General features: G+C 51.4%; 9 protein-coding genes across 9 annotated transcripts; 5 read left to right on the forward strand and 4 right to left on the reverse strand.

Moving 5' to 3' along the window:
* Positions 1-607: 607 nt before the first annotated feature.
* CDV56_100195 (uncharacterized protein) lies at positions 608-2,879 on the forward strand (the record flags this gene model as incomplete). The annotated part of the gene is made up of 3 exons (XM_026753814.1): positions 608-851; positions 901-2,224; positions 2,274-2,879. Coding segments are annotated over 3 exons (2,174 nt in total), but the record flags the coding sequence as incomplete, so codon positions are not given.
* Positions 2,880-4,466: 1,587 nt separating this feature from the next.
* Positions 4,467-4,925, forward strand: CDV56_100875 (RidA family protein; the record flags this gene model as incomplete). The annotated part of the gene is made up of 1 exon (XM_026754494.1): positions 4,467-4,925. One exon carries the CDS (start codon positions 4,467-4,469, stop codon positions 4,923-4,925), a length of 459 nt encoding a protein of 152 aa, XP_026609936.1.
* A 49-nt stretch (positions 4,926-4,974) lies between these two features.
* On the reverse strand, positions 4,975-6,607 carry CDV56_100956 (aldehyde dehydrogenase; the record flags this gene model as incomplete). Its single annotated transcript, XM_026754575.1, has 4 exons — positions 4,975-5,553; positions 5,604-5,896; positions 5,943-6,160; positions 6,210-6,607. 4 exons carry the CDS (start codon positions 6,605-6,607, stop codon positions 4,975-4,977), a joined length of 1,488 nt encoding a protein of 495 aa, XP_026609937.1.
* A 243-nt stretch (positions 6,608-6,850) lies between these two features.
* On the reverse strand, positions 6,851-7,505 carry BNA12 (3-hydroxyanthranilate 3,4-dioxygenase; the record flags this gene model as incomplete). The annotated part of the gene is made up of 4 exons (XM_026754864.1): positions 6,851-7,107; positions 7,152-7,254; positions 7,296-7,309; positions 7,355-7,505. 4 exons carry the CDS (start codon positions 7,503-7,505, stop codon positions 6,851-6,853), a joined length of 525 nt encoding a protein of 174 aa, XP_026609938.1.
* A 219-nt stretch (positions 7,506-7,724) lies between these two features.
* Positions 7,725-8,885, forward strand: CDV56_101380 (amidohydrolase family protein; the record flags this gene model as incomplete). Its single annotated transcript, XM_026754999.1, has 1 exon — positions 7,725-8,885. The coding sequence occupies one exon, from the start codon at positions 7,725-7,727 to the stop codon at positions 8,883-8,885; it is 1,161 nt and encodes a 386-aa protein (XP_026609939.1).
* Positions 8,886-8,894: 9 nt separating this feature from the next.
* Positions 8,895-11,376, reverse strand: CDV56_101555 (putative C6 transcription factor (Mut3); the record flags this gene model as incomplete). Its single annotated transcript, XM_026755174.1, has 4 exons — positions 8,895-9,947; positions 9,996-10,581; positions 10,628-10,993; positions 11,042-11,376. 4 exons carry the CDS (start codon positions 11,374-11,376, stop codon positions 8,895-8,897), a joined length of 2,340 nt encoding a protein of 779 aa, XP_026609940.1.
* Positions 11,377-12,172: 796 nt separating this feature from the next.
* CDV56_101993 (uncharacterized protein) lies at positions 12,173-16,409 on the forward strand (the record flags this gene model as incomplete). Its single annotated transcript, XM_026755612.1, has 2 exons — positions 12,173-13,175; positions 13,234-16,409. The coding sequence occupies 2 exons, from the start codon at positions 12,173-12,175 to the stop codon at positions 16,407-16,409; spliced, it is 4,179 nt and encodes a 1,392-aa protein (XP_026609941.1).
* An 870-nt stretch (positions 16,410-17,279) lies between these two features.
* CDV56_102671 (nitronate monooxygenase) lies at positions 17,280-18,287 on the forward strand (the record flags this gene model as incomplete). The annotated part of the gene is made up of 1 exon (XM_026756290.1): positions 17,280-18,287. The coding sequence occupies one exon, from the start codon at positions 17,280-17,282 to the stop codon at positions 18,285-18,287; it is 1,008 nt and encodes a 335-aa protein (XP_026609942.1).
* A 667-nt stretch (positions 18,288-18,954) lies between these two features.
* CDV56_102888 (uncharacterized protein) lies at positions 18,955-19,788 on the reverse strand (the record flags this gene model as incomplete). Its single annotated transcript, XM_026756507.1, has 1 exon — positions 18,955-19,788. One exon carries the CDS (start codon positions 19,786-19,788, stop codon positions 18,955-18,957), a length of 834 nt encoding a protein of 277 aa, XP_026609943.1.
* Between the last annotated feature and the right edge of the window lie 59 nt (positions 19,789-19,847).

Genomic DNA, 19,847 nt, shown 5'->3' on the forward strand with positions numbered 1-19,847 from the left:
AGTCGGTCCGAGGGGGGGTGTCAGGATTCCATCCCGTTTAGGTTTAGCGTCCCGACTTAGTCAGCCTATATATAGTTGGCCCCTGAGCCATCCTAATTGGACACTTGGCGCTTCCCGATTCTCTCACCTTCTCAGTCATGTGCATGTAATCATGTGACACCACCTGATAACTCTCCTGTTCTTGTAGCATAAAATGGAGTCGATGCAGACAGAGACTTGTCTCTTCTTCAATCTTTGATGAAATGATCAAGCCAATAATAAGAGGATAAACTCTTGCTAGCAACTTCCCTTCTCCACAGTGTCTTGCGATGTCAAATCCAAGTGGTCGAGAATTTCGACGTGGTGGAGATCTCTGGTGTATCCACCCGCACAAACTTCAGCCTTCAGGGGCAAATGCTCTTGTCTAACCGTACGGAGTAGTCTAGTGTCTACCTAAAATTAGAGTCTACCTCATGGATCATGGATCATGCATGATCACAGTCTCCCGTCTCTAACGCCGGAAGACTATGTTATCGTCATAGCAGAATGCGGCCTTGGATCTGCCCTTTCCTTTTCATCTTGTCGTGTGAAGGCGCTTTTGTACGGCGCTTTCCATGTGAGACATCAGGATTGAACCGTTCGAAGGCCGTCAATTTCCACATTGACAGTCTGGAGGGTCGCCTTTATCAGTCTCAAGATGCAACGACATTGTCATTGACACTGCTGGGTATCTACAATGCATCACAGCTTACCTGTACCAACGTCCAATTGGCAGAAGAGAATGACTTGCGCTTCCGAGTGCTCGGCTACCCAGTTGGCCGTCTAGATCGGATACAAAATCTGTGTTATTCTCCACCGGTTTTCTGGAGGCTGTAAGTCTAAGGTTCTGAAATTTTCCAATCTCTGCTGACATGCCTTCAGGCCGGAGTCTCAACATGTCTCCAAATGGGAGTTGACTTACTCTCTGGACTATGCTCATCGACTTCATACACTTGCCGGGGAATTTGAATTTAGTCTACGAAATGGCGCTGGGATTGACTGTGCGGCTGTTCGAATCACTCCCGACATTGGGACTGCTGCCTCGGCAGCCTTTACCTTTCTTCCAGCCGCCATCATCTTCCTAGTTGGAATCGCTTCGTGGTTGAGGTACAACGAGCAGAGAAGACGCTCAGTTCCTGAGCATGGAACCACATTCGCCCCTCAAGATTCAATAAGAAAGGTTGTGATCGATGTGGCTGACTATGTGCGGCACCTCCAGTTCATCTTCCTGGCTGGCTGCCTCACGATGGAATATCCCGGCTTCTACCAGCCTATTGTCAGCCAACTGGCATGGTCATCGCTGTTATATTGGAGCGGACCCGTCGACCACGGCTTTACGTATCCCGGGATAGAAGACGGGATTTATACGACCAACGGTACTTATGGACTGGAGTACATGGCGCAGAATCTCGGATTTCCAACCATGTTGGATATCATGTTCGACGCTCTGATAAATCTGTGCATTCTCGTATCCGTGATCGTGACCATAATGCTGGTGGTATGGCTGATCAAGTGTGGATCGCGGCGTGGCGTAACATTCGATTCTGTCCCTGTGCAAATCGCAGAAGCAAGCCGTAGCATTGTTGGCGTCACGCTTCTGTTCTTCAGCCTTCCCCTCTTGGCGTATCTGGCGTATCAACTTATGCTCGTTGGATACCTTCCCAGCTACCGCATTTGTCTAGTGGTTCTGATGATTGGGGTCCTCATTGGCTCAAATTGCTTCATCGCTCGTTATCAGACGAAACAGAAGCCGAGGAGATCCCACGACTCTTCCCAGGCTTTCCCTCGGTTTCAGACTTCAATAGAGCATTTCGCTCACTATCTTCTTTACGGCCTTCCACTGATCCAAGGTCTAGCCATCGGCGGGCTGCAGCTCTGGGGCTGGGCACAGCTGTTTCTGCTCGGCGGATGCGAGGCGATCGTTCTGGCCCATCTCATTCTTCAGCATCGGAGAAGAATTATCTTTTTTCAAAGTGCCTGGTGTGCTGTTGTCCGCTTGTTGACGCTCATCTTGAGTATTGCCTTTGTGTGCCCGTCTAGCGAGCCAACAAGGCAATGGATAGGCTATTTCATCTTGGTTCTCCATGGTGTGGTAGTCATTTTCGGCTTTTTGTTCATTCCGCTTTGGCATATAGCACGGCTTGCCATTCAAGGACCCGGCAGTAGGATTGCCCACAATCAATGGGCGTATTCAAGTACAGCTCCGGTAAGTCTTGAATCCGCTTTCTATTTTCAGCTAGCTTATTCGCTTTCAGCATTTGAATCTAGGCGAGCTCTCAAGCCCAAGCGACAAACGCGGGAAACTAGACGGGAAAAATCTAGAGGCCAACCCCTTTGACAGCGTCTCTGATCGCTATCATCCAAGTTCCTCCCGCACAGCCTACAGAGGCTTTGAAAACAGTCTTTACATCCCGAACTCTCCTACTTTGCCAGAAGCAACAGCGCCATATACACCAGACACTTCGACATTCTACAGACCGCCACGATCTCTCCATGGCCGAGTCGCTTCCTATGAGTATGAGAATCTCAACTCTGATTCATTCCCTTCGGCCATCGAGTCAATCGCCGAGTCGCCGCAGACAGATTCCAACTCGTCGCAACATTCAGGCGACGGCTTCGACGAGCTGTTACAGTTGCCGAGCAAGTCGGATGTAGATTATTCGGTCCGTGAGTCGGATATGTATTATGGTCGGCGTCGTGGCGATTCAAGGCCGTCACAAGAGCCATTAACTGAAAGCACGGAGGGCCGGCCGAGTCGACAGATATTCTCTGATTGGAAACGCAGGGCTGCGGAGCGGTTCAAATATAAGAAGACGACGGAGAAGGGTTTTCAAGTAACGAGGCCACCGCGGCCTATGTAAATTGGTTCTTGACTGCAGCACCCGCTATGAGGTGGAATAGGATCACTCTTCCAGTTAAACAAATCCCCGTCTATTCGACTTTTTCCTTATTCCTTAACAGCGTCAAGGACAAGCACCTAGTCGGAATGGTTCGCTGAACTCGGTGAACTGAACTACTGACAGTGCTAGATGCCGCCTGTCATATTGATTGGACTCTATACGCCAGTCATAGAATCATACCAGCTAGCCTTCACCTTCATCCCTCGAAGTCTGTCTATATCTATTGAAAATGGCTGGTTAGTGGGTGTATAAGCCATGATCCAGCCACCGTTGGCATCTCTGGTCGCCGTGACACATTGGTCATCATGCCTGCCCTGAGATTAGATGTCATCGCTCAAACTCACCCAGGAAAGAAACGCACCAGAATCACTTATCAGAATGTCTTGGGCAGGGAGCCTCGTGTAGTACAGCCTCGAACCACGCGTTGGTCGGGTGGATGCTCATCAGCGGCTGCGACTGATTCCCCGTGGATGATGATTCGCCGTTCACGATGCCGGAGGCTACCTACCTTGCCGTAGACGGGTGACCAGCCGGTGTAACTGTAGGGGGCGTGCGTGCCCCTCGCGACACAGTCTGCCTTTACGGCGGACTTGTTGGTCCAGAAGGGGTTGGTGTCTGCCACTAGGATCCTACGAGATACGGGTATCGGACCCGATGAAGCTGCCGAACAGGTAGACGGTTGTTTCTCGACGGAGCCTCGATCTGCTGGTTGCTGCCAGTACAGGCGTCATTTTCGGATGTGTTGTACTACAGCTATCGTGTACTAAGGCACCATGGCAATCCGGATCCCTTGCGCCATGAATGATGGAATCGACGTGCTCTCAGTACGCGGATTCGGCTTTGTGACATCACCGTCAAAGAATGTCAAATCACCATTTCTGTTTGGACTGTCGATGCCTGACTGAGTGAACCAGACGGCCAAGACAATGTTGAACCCTTTTGATGCTCGGTCGCTGAGGTGGAGCTCGGACTCGGTGTCATTGAGTCGGAGGGATAGAAGCCAGGCTGTCTTCTGCCAACAGAATGCTTTGTCGATTGCCTGAAGGAAATGTCCGTCCGGAGAGGGTGTGATAGCATATTCTTTTCTACTATCCGGGGATTGAGGCTTTCCTTCCAGATACCATAGTGAAGCGGGATTTCTTGACTCTATGGTCTGAAGGATTTAGCTCAAATATAATAAGCATTTCTGAAGATCCAATACCCTCTATCTGAGGAGAATGCCGTCCCTTGACTTAGCATACTAGCCAGACAATGCTGCTCAATGAGGCGCGTGAAATAGGATCCATCGTGATCTAATTGTGCATCAGTCCTCAGTCAATCCGTCATAGGAATTTCAACAGTTTGTTCACCAGCTACATCTGCCTTTAAAACAACCCCTTATCTTCCTTCATCCACAGTCTTGTTGACTATTGACATAATCCCCGCCCATCCGGATAGCATCCGGGGCGGATCCGGTTCCGCAGTCTACATAAGCCAACCGTAACCTCGGTCTTTCTCTCCTCATCGGATCATCTCCTCCACAAACATCGCATCAAAAATCCTCACAAAATGTCCAACGGGACACCTTACTTTCTGCCCGCCGAAAAGGCCCAGGGACTGGCCAACTACCCCCACGCCCGCTTCGCGCCCACAATCGCGCACCGCACCCTCTACGTCTCGGGCACCTCATCACGGCGCGGCGACGGCACCTGGGACGGCGTGACCGAACACGCAGACGGCACCTGGACGCTCGACATCCGCGCTCAAACAGCCGCCGTACTCCGCAATATCGAGAGTATCATCCACGGCGCGACGGACGGCCGCGGCGGGCTGCAGAACATCGTCGACGCGACGGTATTTCTGATCGATCTGCCGCAGAACTACAGCGGAATGAACGAGGAGTGGAACAAGATCTGGCCGGATCGGGCGAGTGCACCAGCCAGAACAACGATTGGAGTCAAGGAGCTGCCGAATCCGAGGTTGTTGGTGGAGATCAAATGCACAGCAGTGGTGGCGCTGGAACTATGAGAGCATGTTCATGGACAATGTCTCTAGAGCTAGACTAGACTTGACTAGACTAGACGGAAGGAATATGCAGCGTCCGCACGTTGGTGAAGACATCCCGGCTGTAATCGCCCCCTTCCCGCCCTGTACCAGACGCCTTCATACCCCCGAATGGCGTGCCCAGTTCGCGCACTAGCCAGCAATTCACCCACACCATTCCTGCGTCAAGTCGCTCGCCGACTCGTCGCATGCGGGCTCCGTCCCGCGTCAGAAGGATACTCGCTAGTCCATACTGGCTGTCATTGGCCCGCGAGATTGCCTCTTCCTCACTCTCGAACGAGCTGACCGTCACAACGGGCCCAAATATCTCATCCTTCATGATCGGGCTCCCGTCCGGAACAGTAAGAACGGCTGGTTCAATCCAGTAGCCTCCGTCGGGTGTCTCCGGGGGCACCGAGCCGAGCTGGAAGCTCTCCGGGTATTGGGTGGCTAGGGAAAGATACGAGCGGATCTTGCGGTAATGGGCGAGGGAGACGACGGCGCCGACTGTCTCGCCGAGAACGTAGTGCTCCTGGACATAGACGACGAAGCGAGAGAGGAAGGCGTCGTAGATGGATTTTTGGACGTAGATTCTTGAGCCACACAGGCAGATCTATGTCGTTAGTTTCATAGCAGGTATTGGTATTTGGCTAGGAGGCGTACCTCTCCCTGATTCTCGAATGCTGCCCTTGCGGCCGTCGCAACAGCGGCATCAAGGTCGACGTCCTCAAAGACCAATGTAGGGTTCTTTCCGCCTAGTTCAAGAGAGATATGTTTACCTATGTCCTCGACGGTATCCCGACGGATCTGGATACCTGTCGCCGTACCACCGGTGAACGAAACACCCTTGACGCGGGGATGCTTGACCAAAGCCGAGCCGGTGGGATTACCCGCCCCATAGACAAGATTCAGAACACCGGGGGGAAGTTCAGCATCTTGGATGACCTTTCCCAGTACTATCCACTTAGCAATAATAATAAAAATTTGACAGCAAGAACTTACAATACGCGGATAGGCTGGTGACTTCGCTCGGTTTCGCGACGGCCGTACATCCAAACGCCAGACACGGTGCGATCTTCCAGGTCAACAGGTACAGAGGCATATTCCACGGCGAGATGAGCGCAAACACGCCAGTTGGGGAGCGATGCTCGTACGTAAGCACATTATCGTCCGTCCAGCGCGCGGCGGTATTTTGTTGTAGAATGTATGTCGCAAAGTACCTGGTATCAGCTTAGCTTCTTTGTCCATACTGTTCCATGCAGGATATACCTAAAATTAGAAATTGCGCGGTCAATCTCCACCCTTGCCCGCGCCAGTGTCTTCCCCTGGTCGATACTCTCCCATACAGCGAAGAGTTCGCGGCGTTCTTCGATCAGTGTCGCGATGCGATTCAGGTACGCAGCGCGCTTTGACGGGGGAGTCTGCGACCATGATGCGAAGGCGGTTTCCGCGGCTTGGACGGCATAGTCAATGTCCTGGGCTGAGCTATTTGGAACGCGAGCGAATATTTGCCCGGTTTTCGGATTAAAGGAGTCTACCCATTCGTTGCTGGTGGAGGTTGTTTGAGCGCCATTGATGAGGTTTTGCAGTTGGAAGGGTTCGAAGGCGGATTGTTGGAGGAGAGACTCAGCGGCTTCAATCGAAGCATAATCCCATGGTTGAATCATTGCGCTATTCTGTCTCAAACGAGATGTAGTAGATTATTGTACAGATATTCCTCAGCGATCAAATACTATGCCGGAAGTGTATCCGGTACAGTGGGGCTTATCAACATCGGATGTTATCTGATTGGTTGCGCCAACAGATATGGTCCGTACCCCGCATTTACAGTGGGACCGGGAGCGGATACGGAGATTGATCCGTGTACGACATCATGTTCATTGGACTCTGGAAGAAACTGTGTAAGAGCTTCACTTTGGATCTGCAATACAACCACATTTCCCGCATCTTCGACACTCCTCATCCTGCTGCCACCTCTCAATGACTGGCTTCAGCTGCGTCCCAAGATCAGAGCAGTGAAAGACCTCCTCGCGGATGATCGTGGGCGAAGAATGATTTCCCTTGGTACAGTACCATCGCATTCGATCGCGAGATTCCGCCGGTCGTTGTCGCTCCATGACCAAACCGATGGTATCTTTGTATCTGACGGGGTTGTGGGGTGTGTTTCCTACTTGTGTCAGGATGGTCGACCGGAACTCGGAAGAGACGTACCAGGAAGAAGGAACATCTCGCCCTCTTTGATAGGGATGTCGCGAAATGTGTCGTTCTCTATAATCCGAAGAAGCATGTCGCCCTTGACTTGGTAGAACCATTCCTGCTCATTAGTCAAGCTCAGCTGATTTTGTTGGAACATACTTCGGTTTCATTCACTGGAGCTGTCAGCCACAATGCTTTTCTATCTAGAAGGGTCGTACCATGATAGTCATTCCGCTCGTTGGGTCCTCCGACTGCCATCAGGATAAAGTCGTTCCCCTGATAAAGACAGTAGTTGTTAACTGGGGGCCGTAATTTGTCTTCATTTTCGGCCAGCCAGGTGGCCCAGGACAGAGGATTGAGGCTCATCATGTTGATTCTTAATTGCTGATTGTCATACACGCCTGATATGTCTAGGTATTTATCACTAAATCGGATGCTATCCGGATGTGATCCGTGGACGCCCCGGATGTAACACGGATGGCAGATAACCTGGGGTAGATAACACTCATTTCCTTCTCTAATTTCCATCTCATCGCATCAAAGATACTCATCATAATCATAATCAAGACTGCCAGAAGAATCACCAGAATGGGCAGCTGTTGCACAAACCACCCCCTCCTCCGCATCGATATGCACACCCATATCATGCCCCCATCTTTCCCCGATCTCTCCTCATATCCCTCCAACACCCCTCCACCATCATCCTCAGAATCACCATGTCTCACCCTGCGCCCAAACCCCACCAACCCAGACGAGGTAGACATGTACGTGGGCGACCGCTTCTTCCGCACCGTCGAGAAAAACTGCTACGACACCGCAACAAGACTCGCAGAGATGGACGCCGCAGGCACAGACGTGCAGGTCCTCAGCACGATCCCCATCCTCTTCTTCTACGACCAGCCATCCGCCCCCGTGACCGTTCTGGCTAGGCACCTAAACGACCACATCGCCTCCGTCTGCCGACAGCATCCAACCCGGTTCCTAGGTCTCGCCACCGTACCACTCCAAGACGTCCCAGCCGCCGTCGCGGAGCTCCACCGCGCAAAGCACGAGCTGAGCCTCCACGGCGTCGAGATCGGAACCACAATCGACGGGGTCACGCTCGACGACCCGGCCCTGCATCCCTTCTGGGCGGCCTGCGAGGAGCTGAACATGCCGGTCTTCGTGCACCCGCTCGGCTACACCTGGCCGAAGGAGAATCCGCGGCGCTGGGCAAAGTACTGGAGCAGTTGGCTGATCGGGATGCCGTGCGAGACGGCGCTAGCACTACACCTGCTGATATGCTCCGGGACGCTTCTCAAATTTCCAAAGCTGAGGCTGTGTTTCGCGCATGCGGGAGGGTCGTTCCCCACGTTACTTGGACGGATCCAGCATGGGTATGACTGTCGGCCTGATCTGGTGGCGGGGGATGCGGGTGGTGTCACTCCCACCGAGCATGCGACTGTGCGTGAGAATATCTGGATCGATAGTTTGACGCATGATGTTGAGTTGCTCGAGTATCTGGTTAAGAAGGTGGGGGCGCACAGGATGATCATGGGGAGTGACTATCCGTTTCCGCTTGGGGAGGTGCCTGAGGCTGGGAAGATGATTGCGAAGGATGGACGGTTAGAACAGTTTTTGTCCTGGAGGCAGCGGGCTGAAATCCTCGCAGGGAACGCTCTGAGGTTTCTGAATTTGGATAAGGATGAGAAGTGGAAGGGTTTGATGGAGGAGCGGTGGAGGATGTTTGAGAAGGTATATATCAAGTAATGTTTGCATCTACATGATTGACTTTCTTACTGCAAATGAACACACAGATTGTCTACTCTTTGTCTTTCTCCGTTTAGTCGGTGGTTCTTCCTCTTTCTCGATATCTGCATCCTTTGGACTCCCAGTCGGCGACAGATGGAACAATTCATTCATCCACGTCGTATCTGGCATGGACGGAAATGGACCACCCCCTAGAACGGTTTGCTCCAACTCTGTCCAGGGGTCAAATTGCGCTGCCCCTGAAGCTGTTTCAACCTTTCCGTTATCAAACATGCACCGTCCTCTATGGCCGCTTTCAATCACCTCTCGAGTCACGGCATGATACTCCTCTGCGATAGCGTGGTACTGACGCGCAAGAGGCCAATCTCCTTGCATTTTTAGTAAGAGATTGAGGCCGTCTTGGATATCGGTAGGCGGGTGGATGCTCTGGTCCTGCCGAACACAATGTAGCAGCGTCAAGATGCTGACGAACAGATTCTGTCCATGTAATGCAAAGTAATGGCACGCTGGAACAAGACGACAGAATTTCTGGCTGAGCTGGATGCACTCCATTGCGGCATTGATGCTCTCACTGACTGCGAGAGAAGCGTCCCATCGTGAGGAACGATGCGGAGCGGGCACGAATGGTCGGAACAGTAGGGGCACCGCAGAGAAGTAAGTTGACAGTAGGACATATCGCTCAATCTCTCTTGATTCATCCGTTTTCCCTGGACTCGGCGCAGGAATCATGCTTTCTCTCCACTGCCGAAGATCGACCCATAGCTTCTCCAATTCGCACTGGAGACCAGCATGATTAGCCGCGTCATGCCATTTGTGCGGAGTGTCGATCGAGTTGACAGCATAGTGTATGCGTCCAATCAGTCGACAGAGATGGGTCATAGCGACGAAGCCGGGCGCTTTGGGACGGGGAGACGGGAAGAAGACGTCCGAGTCGCTGTCGTGGATGGCGAGCGGACGTCCCAGATGTAGGGCAAGCAGTCGATCCAGGACGTACAGGCACCACCACAGCTGACATCGTCGCTTGACGTCAATCAATGGCAGGCCCATTCGTTTGGGTGAGCGCTGGAACGTCAGTAAGAATTGTTATTGCCAGATGGGATGAAAACATACATGTAGTCCCATTTCATACCCCAATCGGACCGCACGACCGATGATTCGCCACGCTTCTCCCAGTCTTCCCAGCTGCGTCAGATACATTCCCAGAAGCGTCAGCGCAGTGACGGTGTTGATGTTGTTGCCTGAGATAAAGAGAAGGGATGATGACCCTTGAATGGCTGCAAGAGCCATACCATAAAAGTGTCCCCCTAGATCCAGTCCCTTGTACCCCTCGCGAGCCCACACATGATCATTCTCGGTAATATGCGCGGACGAAACAGTCATAATTGAGTACAACAACCCCAGGAAGTCCGGTTGAGGGACATGGTTCGCCAAGAGCATCAAATACTGCCGCTGGAAGTCCTCTGCTTCAATAATGGGAAAGAGTCGATAAACCTTTCGGAAGAATGTGTCGATCAATGTATCCATGAGCGGCACAGGAGGCAATCTGCTTGGACTTGACGACACTTCAGGCAACGGATTCATGCTGAGAAGAGACTCTACCGATGCATGGCCTTTTCGCATGAGTCCTTCCCGGATCCGACTGCGTAGTCCGGGGCATTCATTAATTATGGCTACTGTTGCGCCGAGGCCGGTATACCTGACATTTGGTCAGTGATTTCCAATCTAAGACTTGATATCCATACCTTGCTCCGTCTGTTTCGTCTGTGACCAAGACGCCGTTTTCATCCCAGTACATGCGCTCAGCCTCTCCTGTCTCCTGCGTTGACTCCATGACATTCTCTCCGGAAAGACAGAGGGCGGGATCAACGACTTGATCCAGACTAGAGATCACAGGATTCTCAGCCTCGACTTGCTCTTCGGACACACTCCCAACTAAGGAAGTCGTCGACTCCGACATCAAATTGACAGAAACAGGTACTTGATGCTGATCTTCGTTCAGCGGCCGTCCACCACCCGTAATCTGTGACGCAAGTCTCTGCTGCTCATCCATGAGCGCGGCCACCAGATCCTCCAACGCCTGAATCCGTTTGCCATATACTTCCACAACCCTACATCGTCAGCTTTGCTCGTACCACAAAGGTGGACGGAGGACTTACTGCGAATCCACAAACCCCCTCCGTGATCCCTCAACCGCATACACACACTCATTCCCCGTATCCAGGCAGCATTGGCACGGATCTCCCGCGTCACATTTGATCTTCTTCTTGCGGCAGGACTCGCAGGCGCGCCAGACTCGGCGACGGTTTTGTGGAGGTCGGTCTAGATTGGGAATTGACAACGGGCGATGGCTGTGGCTGTGTGCATGAGCGTGGGTGCGTCTTCGGTGGGAAATCGAGGAGGCATGGGTCTGTTGAAAGGAGACAAGGACATGAGCTGCGTCGTGGGATGGAGTTGGTCGTCGGGGGTGAGACGGGTAGGATTCTCGAACCATGACGCTGGTGGTGTCCATGTAATTGAGTGATGCTGAGAAGATCGCAGTATTGATTTTGTCAATATCACTCACTGTCAAGACAGTAGGAGATGCCTAACCGAGGCTCCGGATAGCATCCGGGTCCGTCGGATAACATCCGGTTGTCATCGTTCATTGTGCCAGTTCTGGTCTCTTCATTGCTTGGATAGGTACCCATCTGCCGGAAACCTCTGCACATTGTGCAACGAACACTTCGGTTCTGTTTTTGAAAGCTGTAATGAAGATCTGTGTACTCTGTCCTGCCATGTTAGGCAGACTGCTAGTGTCACGTGCTCTCTCTGTAGACATGTGTGTCTCTCGCTCTCTATCTCTATCTCTTCTCTCGCATTCCTCGATTGCGAAATCCATGCTCTCATTCTCGATCTCTTTCCGCACATGGTGTTATCAATACAAAATTCCAATTATCGGCTAGAGTGGCGCTAATTCAAACGCTCTTGTCCGAGACATGGCAGTGGCCAGTCGCCGATCACGCTGCCATCAGCGCGTCCACTAACCACTGACATTGCTTTTCAGCCTTGTCTCAATGATACTCAATTAACGACAAGGCTGAAAGATGCACACATTGCAAATTCTGATTTGCTGCTGTATATGTGAGTGGAGAACAGTAACAAGGAGACTACCCTCGGCCTTGATACACGATCTGACTATCTCAATGCTATCCTTAGCAGTATCCCAATTCGAAAGCCTTGCTAAACTCCACCATGATTTCAAAAGCTTTCAATTTATACTGCTTCCTTGAGTGTCCGTGTCCGGCGAAATGACTATTTCCAAGTACTCCAATGATGAGTACAAGGTCGGCTGGATATGTGCGCTCCCAATCGAACTTGTCGCCGCGAAAGCGATGCTTGACGAAGAACACGGCAATCCGCAGACTCCCCTCGGACGGAATGATCACAACACTTATTTGCTAGGTTCCATCGGCAATCACAAAGTGGTTGTCGCTTGTCTTCCCAGAGATGAATATGGCGCCATGTCTGCGGCCGCAGTGGCAAAGGACATGATGCACGCCTTTCCACAGATCCGCTTTGGAGTCATGGTCGGGATTGGTGCTGGAATACCGGACTATGAGAGTGATGAGGTTCGAGATATAAGACTTGGTGATGTCGTGGTTGGGAGCGATAATGAGCATAGTGGTGTGGTGCTCTACGATTTCGGCAAGAAGCTGCCTGATGGCTCATTCAAAGCAATGTATGCCGTGGATAGACCGCCTCGATGCCTGCGAACTGCATTGAGCCGGTTGGAGGCAGAGCATATGCTGCAAGGCAGTCAGATCAGCGTCTTTGTTGATCGGATGTTGGATAGATATCCGGCTCTGCGAGACTCAGGTTGGAGTCGACCAGATTCATCGAAGGACCGGCTTTTCAATTCGGATTACTCTCATGTTTCGGGACGGACTTGCAAAAAATGTGATGCTTCCCAAGAGATTGATCGTGATGACTGGGAACGTTCCAGTGCCAAACCAGTAATCCACTACGGCGTCATTGCGACGGGTACCGAGGTTATTAGGCATACCCCATCGCGAGATGAGATTAGAGAAAGGCACAGAGCCATCTGCTTGGAGATGGAAGCAGCGGGTTTGATGAATCATTTCCCGTGCCTTGTAATCCGAGGCATCTCCGATTACGCTGACTCCCATAAGAACGATGTCTGGAGAAAATATGCCGCTGCTACGGCGGCTGCGTTTGCAAAGGAGCTGCTAGGATTTGTGGCCGTCACTGAAGTGGATAGTGAGCGCAGTGCAAGGGATATACTGGATGAAGGTCAGTACTCAGCGGAATATGAAAACACAGTTATTGTAAGGGTTAACAGCATTTGCAGTTCAGAAAGATATCTCAACAGTCAAAGAAAATGTATCCGAACTCCGAACCTTAGCGATGCAGGGTAAACATGCCCGTCTTCTAGACTGGTTGTCTCCGAATGATTTCAGTTCCCAGCAGCATGATATAATCAGCAGAAGGAAGGTCGGTACAGGGCTTTGGTTTCTGGAGTCCGATGAATTCCAGGGATGGCTGGAGCAAAGAGGACAGACGATGTTCTGCCCTGGCATTCCAGGGGCCGGAAAGACAGTCATGGCTGCTATTATCGTGGACCATTTACAGACTAAGTTCCAGCATGATCCTCAAGTCCACGTCGGTTATCTTTTCTGCAGTTACCAGCCGCAATATGGACAAAAGGTCGAGGATATGTTACGAAGCCTCTTGAGACAATCAGTCTCGCACCGAGCAGAAATGCCACCTCATATCCAAGACCTATATGACCGCCATAACTCAGAGAAGAAGCGCACACAGCCCTTCCTGGACGAGACTTTAACAGAGTTGCGTCGCACGGCTCAATTGTACAATAGATTTTTCATCATCATTGACGCATTGGACGAACACTATGCATCTGATTATGAAAGCCACCAGCGATTATTGAAGGAGATGTCCGTTCTTCAGAGGCATGCTTCAGTTAGTCTATTGATCACCTCGCGATTTAACTCGGATATCATGTCTCATTTCAGGCATACCAGGCATACCAGGCAAAAGGAGATTAGCGCGCAGGATGACGATCTTCTTCTCTACATCAATGAGAAAATACCCTTGTTGAAATCCAAAGTAGTTGGCAATGAAGACATTCAGCAGGAGATCAGGAAGGGCGTTATTAAAGCAGCCGACGGGATGTTTCTCTTGGCCCGACTCCATATGGAACATTTGATGGACAAGCCCTCGATTGGGCTTCTCAAAAAGGCTCTCCAAACCTTGCCTCAGGGTAGAAAAGGCTTGACCGAAACGTACCAGCAGGCAATCATGAGAATCAATCGGCAGTCGGAAGATTTGCAGACAATAGCCTGGCAGGCTTTGTCCTGGATCGCATATAGCAAAAGAGCAATCTTGTCCGAGGAACTGCGACATGCTCTGGCAACTCATCCAAGCATGATAGATTTCGACCAAGACTATTTACTGGACACCGGATTGATCACATCATCCTGCGCTGGGTTAATTGTCAAGGACACAGAAACAGACATTGTACGGCTTGTCCACTACACAACTCAGGATTTTCTCCTTTCACAGCAGATTCTCCCAAATGCCGAGCAGTATATTGCAAACATCTGCATTACCTACCTTTCTTTCGAGCCGTTTGCAGGGGGACCTTGCTCTACAGAAAGTGCATACAGAGGGCGACTGAATCGATACCCCTTGTATGAATATAGCGCGAGGTATTGGGGCTCTCATGCTGCCAATGCTCCCCAAGTTACAGTTCAGGTTGCAGCACTCGAGTTCCTCAAGAATCGTGGCAATGTCTTGGCAGCTCATCAAGTCCTGTTGCACAAGAGGACACAATCATCTTACGAATTTATATTCGAGCTTAGGTCGTCTGAAACTCAAATGAGAGATCGACCGACAACGAGCCTCCACATTGCAGCACACTTCGGCCTCACGGATCTGCTTCGGTTATTGATAGACGGTGGAGCCGAAGTGGATGCGAGTGATGAGAGGGGAGTGACTCCTCTCCTATCTGCAGTGAAAGCAGGGCACGTGAACGCTACCGTATTCCTCATAACTGAATCCGGCGCAAATCCGAATTTAAAGGACGTCGCGGGGGGCACAGCAATGGCTTATGCGGCCATGTATGGCTATGAAGCAATCGTGAGGTTTCTTCTCGATTGGGGCGTTGAGCCAGAGTCTCAGTTCGAGAAGAACTATGTTTGCAACCCACTTCATCCAGCAGCGGCGAATGGCCATGTATCCGTGATGAAGTTGCTGCTTGATGAAGGTGCTACGATTGATGGGCTCGATTCTACGAAGTCAACGCCACTACGGCTGGCTGTACAGCACGGACATGAGAGCGCAGTAAAATTGCTTCTGGACCGGGGATCTGACCTGAAGCTGGCAAATAATCGCCCAGACCCACTTGTATGCGTTGCAGCTCATAATGGGCATGAAGCCATCGTGAGATTACTACTGAGTCGGGGGGATGACCCAGTCGCGAGGAATTGGTATGGAAGGACGCCGCTTCTGGCTGCAATGGCGAGGGGCCACGAGGGAACAATCTCCCTTCTTCTCACTGTACAATTTGACGTCAATGCTCACGACAGGGATTGCCGTACAGCGTTGACTTACGCCGTAGAGAAGGGCAATGTAAGTCGTGCTAGGTTCTTGATTGAAAAAGGCGCCAAACTCGATATCAAGGTCATCTACTTCCCAATGAACGAGAGGAAGTTGACCCTGTATAAGATGGAGATGACCGCCCTGGCACTTGCCGCAGATCAGGGAAACGAGATCCTTTCTCGGCTGCTACTCGAGAATGGAGCAGATCCCAATTTGAAATGCCGGCTCATGACCGAGACCCCACTGGGGATTGCCGCATACCGGGGGTATGCGGGAGTTGTGAAATTGCTCCTCCAATACGGTGCTGATGTGAACCTACAAGATGATGCCAGGGAAAATGCATTGTTCTCTGCGGCGAAAAGAGGACACGACGAGATCATTTCTCTATTGCTCAAGGCCGGAGCTGATCCAAGAAGGAAGAACATAGTGGGGAATACGCCACTATTTTATGCAGTCGAGAGCCCCAATGAGACAGCTATCAACATCTTGCTCGCACATGGGAATGATGTAGATGAACGAAACGAATTCATGGAGACGCCGCTGTTCTTCGCAACCAGACAAGGTCATCCTGCCGTCGTGAAGCTACTTCTGGAGAAGGGCGCAGACCCATATCCCAAGAGCATGCTTTCGAGGACCCCGTTGCTTCAGGCCGCAAGTTCTTTCAGTGAGAAAAATCCAGACATGGACTTACTAGGGATCATGAGGGTCATGTCGGCCTTGCCCTATTCGGGCGAGAAAGACCCAAGCAAAGAATTGATTTGGTACATAACAGCTCTCCTGGAACACAAAGTGATCCTAATCCAATATGTGACCCTCAGTCTCCTCCAGAAGTGCGACATGTTTCTTATGCTACCCATCTTGGTCCCAAAAAGCTTAAGGGTGTTGTGGGGCTTGCAGCCCGAATAGAGCAAGCTCATAAACTCTGGCGTACTCACATGGCAAACTTATCAGACGACCGAATTCATATCTTTACACAACATCTCGGCGAGGCAAATGATGCACGTGTAGCTTGGAGAGAGACAATTGAAACCCCGCTGATCTGGGCTGCAAGTGCAGGCTTTACAGAAAAAGTAGACTTCCTTATCAAGCATTTGCTCGGCTCTAAATCCGCTCATTTGCTGGTTCTGCAAAGACGCTGAAGCGCGCTGTCTGGGCGTAACACACGAGGTTATCAAAAACACCGTAATCCGAGGAGACAGATCTGAAGGTATTTCTCTGGCTTGCTGAAGAGTAACTGTCACGGAAGAGGAGAGGACAGAGAAGTCGAAAGAGGACCGGCAAGCGCACAATGGCTCATCTTAGGCAGCGTCATCTCCTCTCCAAGGTTCTAGTCATTTTGAATCTCGAAATCACTGGCTACGACTTGATCTCTTGCCAGTTCACTTCATCTATCTGTGTCCTCATTGGACCCGAGTGGAAAGTAATGTCAAACTGGAGCTATCGACACTCTGATATCCCTCCTACCTACTGTATAGGGTTCTAGAAGCATGTGAGCTACTGGTAAGTTTACAAAGAACAAGCATAACCTTGACCACAATTGACGATCCCAGCATTGTGGAATAATGACAAATCATATCTGCGGATCCAACTCTCCACTTATTGCCTGACTGTTACCTCGGCGAACTCATTGTGACTCACGGACAGCTAACGGTATACTTATCATCCGCTTGATACCATCTCCTACTGCGAAAGACAATTAACAACATGTCTCACCTTGTCACAATCATTTCCCGTTCATATCCATGGATGAAGACTCCGTTTATCGTCAGTGCCCCGATGCGGGTAATGTCCGGCCCCGCACTGGCGGTTGCTGTCTCCCGCGCTGGCGGGCTGGGATTCATCGGGCCGGGCGTGAAGACTCAAGATATCTGTGCTGATCTCGAGGAAACATCGACCTTGATAAAAACGCTCTCTACTTCCCAAACTCAACCTTCTGCACTGCAAAGTCAACCCATTCTCCCGGTAGGCGTCGGCTTCCAACTCTGGAGCGACGACGTTGAAGTCGCCGTCTCCGCTATAAGCAAATACAAGCCCTGCGCAGCCTGGCTCTTCGCTCCGCGGAACGGACAGAAAGACCTGGATACCTGGTCCCGCCGGATCCGCGATGCGTCTCCATTCACTCGCATATGGATCCAGATCGGCACGCTGGCTGAAGCAAGGGAGCTGGTACAGGGCACCGAAGAACCAGATGTGATTGTAGTGCAAGGAGCAGAGGCAGGCGGGCACGGCAGGGCAAACGACGGTCTCGGAATCATGGCATTGCTTCCGGAGATGATGGACTGTCTTCCACCGCACATCCCTGTGTTCGCAGCTGGGGGAATAGCTGACGGGCGTGGCGCAGCAGCGGCACTCTGCCTTGGGGCTACCGGAGTCGTGATGGGGACGCGGTTCCTTGCTGCTACAGAGACACGAATTAGTCCTGGTTACCAGCGGGAAGTCGTGCGTGCAAGCGATGGGGCCGTCTCGACAACACGGACGTTGCTGCATAACCAGCTTCGGGGCACGGTGGGCTGGCCAGAGCAGTACAGTCCTCGCACGATCCTCAATCAGTCATTCATCGAGCATCAGGCGGGTCGGCCATTCGATGAGCTGAAGCAGCTTCATGATCAAGCTCTCAAGGCGGGAGATGCTGGGTGGGGACCGGAGGGAAGGCTGGCGACGTATGCTGGTGCTGCGATTGGGCTGATCCATGATGTAAAAGATGCTGAGAGGATTGTCCAGAATGTCCAAACGGAAGTCCTACGGAGGCTTTCAATTGTGCAGAAGGCCAATTCGGCCCAGTGAGGAATGGAATGACCGCGGGCCTCAAGCTTGTCTCCCGGGAGGTAGTGCTGCTTCTGTGATTCGACCAATACTTACTATCATGTTCGGTATATGTCATTAAAGATAGTGGCTCTATTGTCAGAGGTAGAGCAAGATATGGTCTCGCATTCAAGCATAGGCAACCTTCGTAATCCAATGTGTCATATTGAATCTAATGTGTGTGCTTCCTACAGCACCAGTGGTCATAAGCAAAGACCCCTGTGCATAGACTTCTTGGATCGGCAGGGACTATCATGGACGGTAATTCCGGACCTCCTCTGTTCTCTCCTCTTTCCAATCCTGGCACTCATGCATGGTAATAAGGGCTCCTTGCTAACTATCTTTCAGTTGGCAGACCTACCGGGAACCTCGTCGGCTGATATACAGGGTAGATTTCTCCGTCTAGGCCTGCACCACCTGGCATCGTAAGTTCTCGGATTATCACACCGTATCAGCAAGGTTGTTGTCCCGCTGTAGCTGTTCGATCCTCGTCTCGCCTTTTCTTTTTTCGTACTGCTCCCACCAGTCCCGATTACTACGTTGAGGAAGGAGAGCCCAAGCCACGAGGCTGTCTTCCTCAGCAGAAGTCAACTGTAAGCGGATATACGCCAGGGATCTGCGGTCTTCTTCATCCCCGGAGTCACGCTGTTTAATCTCCCGATCCTATATGCCACGGATCAGAGCCAGCCTCGTACGCCGTGAGGATAGAGCTCATCAAAAGCGCCACAACCGCGATGATCTGGTTGGCTAGACTCGACATCCCCAAAGTGACCACATGACATCCAAACCCAGCCCATCCCATGATTCTAGCACACTGGTAAAGTCGCCCATGAGGGGGACTTGGATTTGTCAAGAGCACGTCAGTAATGATACCGCGAGGGGCGTATATTGTAACAGCGGCACCAGAAGGGGTCAGAACCAGTGCTTTGCACGGCCTTTCTGCACTTTTCCTTCCCTGGAGGCCTTGGATCACTCGATCAATACCAGCCCGGGCTTCACGAGTCATGATCTGGCGAGTGACCACTGAGACGAACATTGAAACAGCGTTTGCGAACGCCCACCAATCGTTTGACAGCAATGCTATGGTCGTCATGGCTCCTATTGTAACAGTGCCGATGCCTAGGCCCCTCAAAGCCAATAGTCTGGACCAAAAACTCACAATTGGCTTTTTGTCCACGGAGGTGAAATGCAAGGATGTCGAATTCCAGGAAATTTGCTGGCTGAGAAGCCAACGACAGAACCAACCCGCGACATCGATCGCCATGATCCCGTCGCTAACATTATATAGAACAAACCCGGGTTTGGGAGCCATGATGTTATTGTTCGCAACAACATAAGCGCCAAGAAGGGGCAGGTATTCTGTGAAACGATATTTGATTAGGCTTCCCAGGGCCAAGTTCATTTCTTCGGCGCCAAGGAGAGTGACGATCCCCAGTGCGTCGATTTTGAAAGGCTGCCAGTCACGGAGATATTGAAGCAGCATGGTTGTATGGTCGTGATGTATCGGCGACCAGATGCAGGAGAGATGAGATGAAGATCTGG

The sequence above is a fragment of the Aspergillus thermomutatus genome, assembly GCF_002237265.1.
Source record: "Aspergillus thermomutatus strain HMR AF 39 chromosome Unknown NODE_386, whole genome shotgun sequence".
Classification (NCBI taxonomy): Eukaryota; Fungi; Ascomycota; class Eurotiomycetes; order Eurotiales; family Aspergillaceae; genus Aspergillus; species Aspergillus thermomutatus.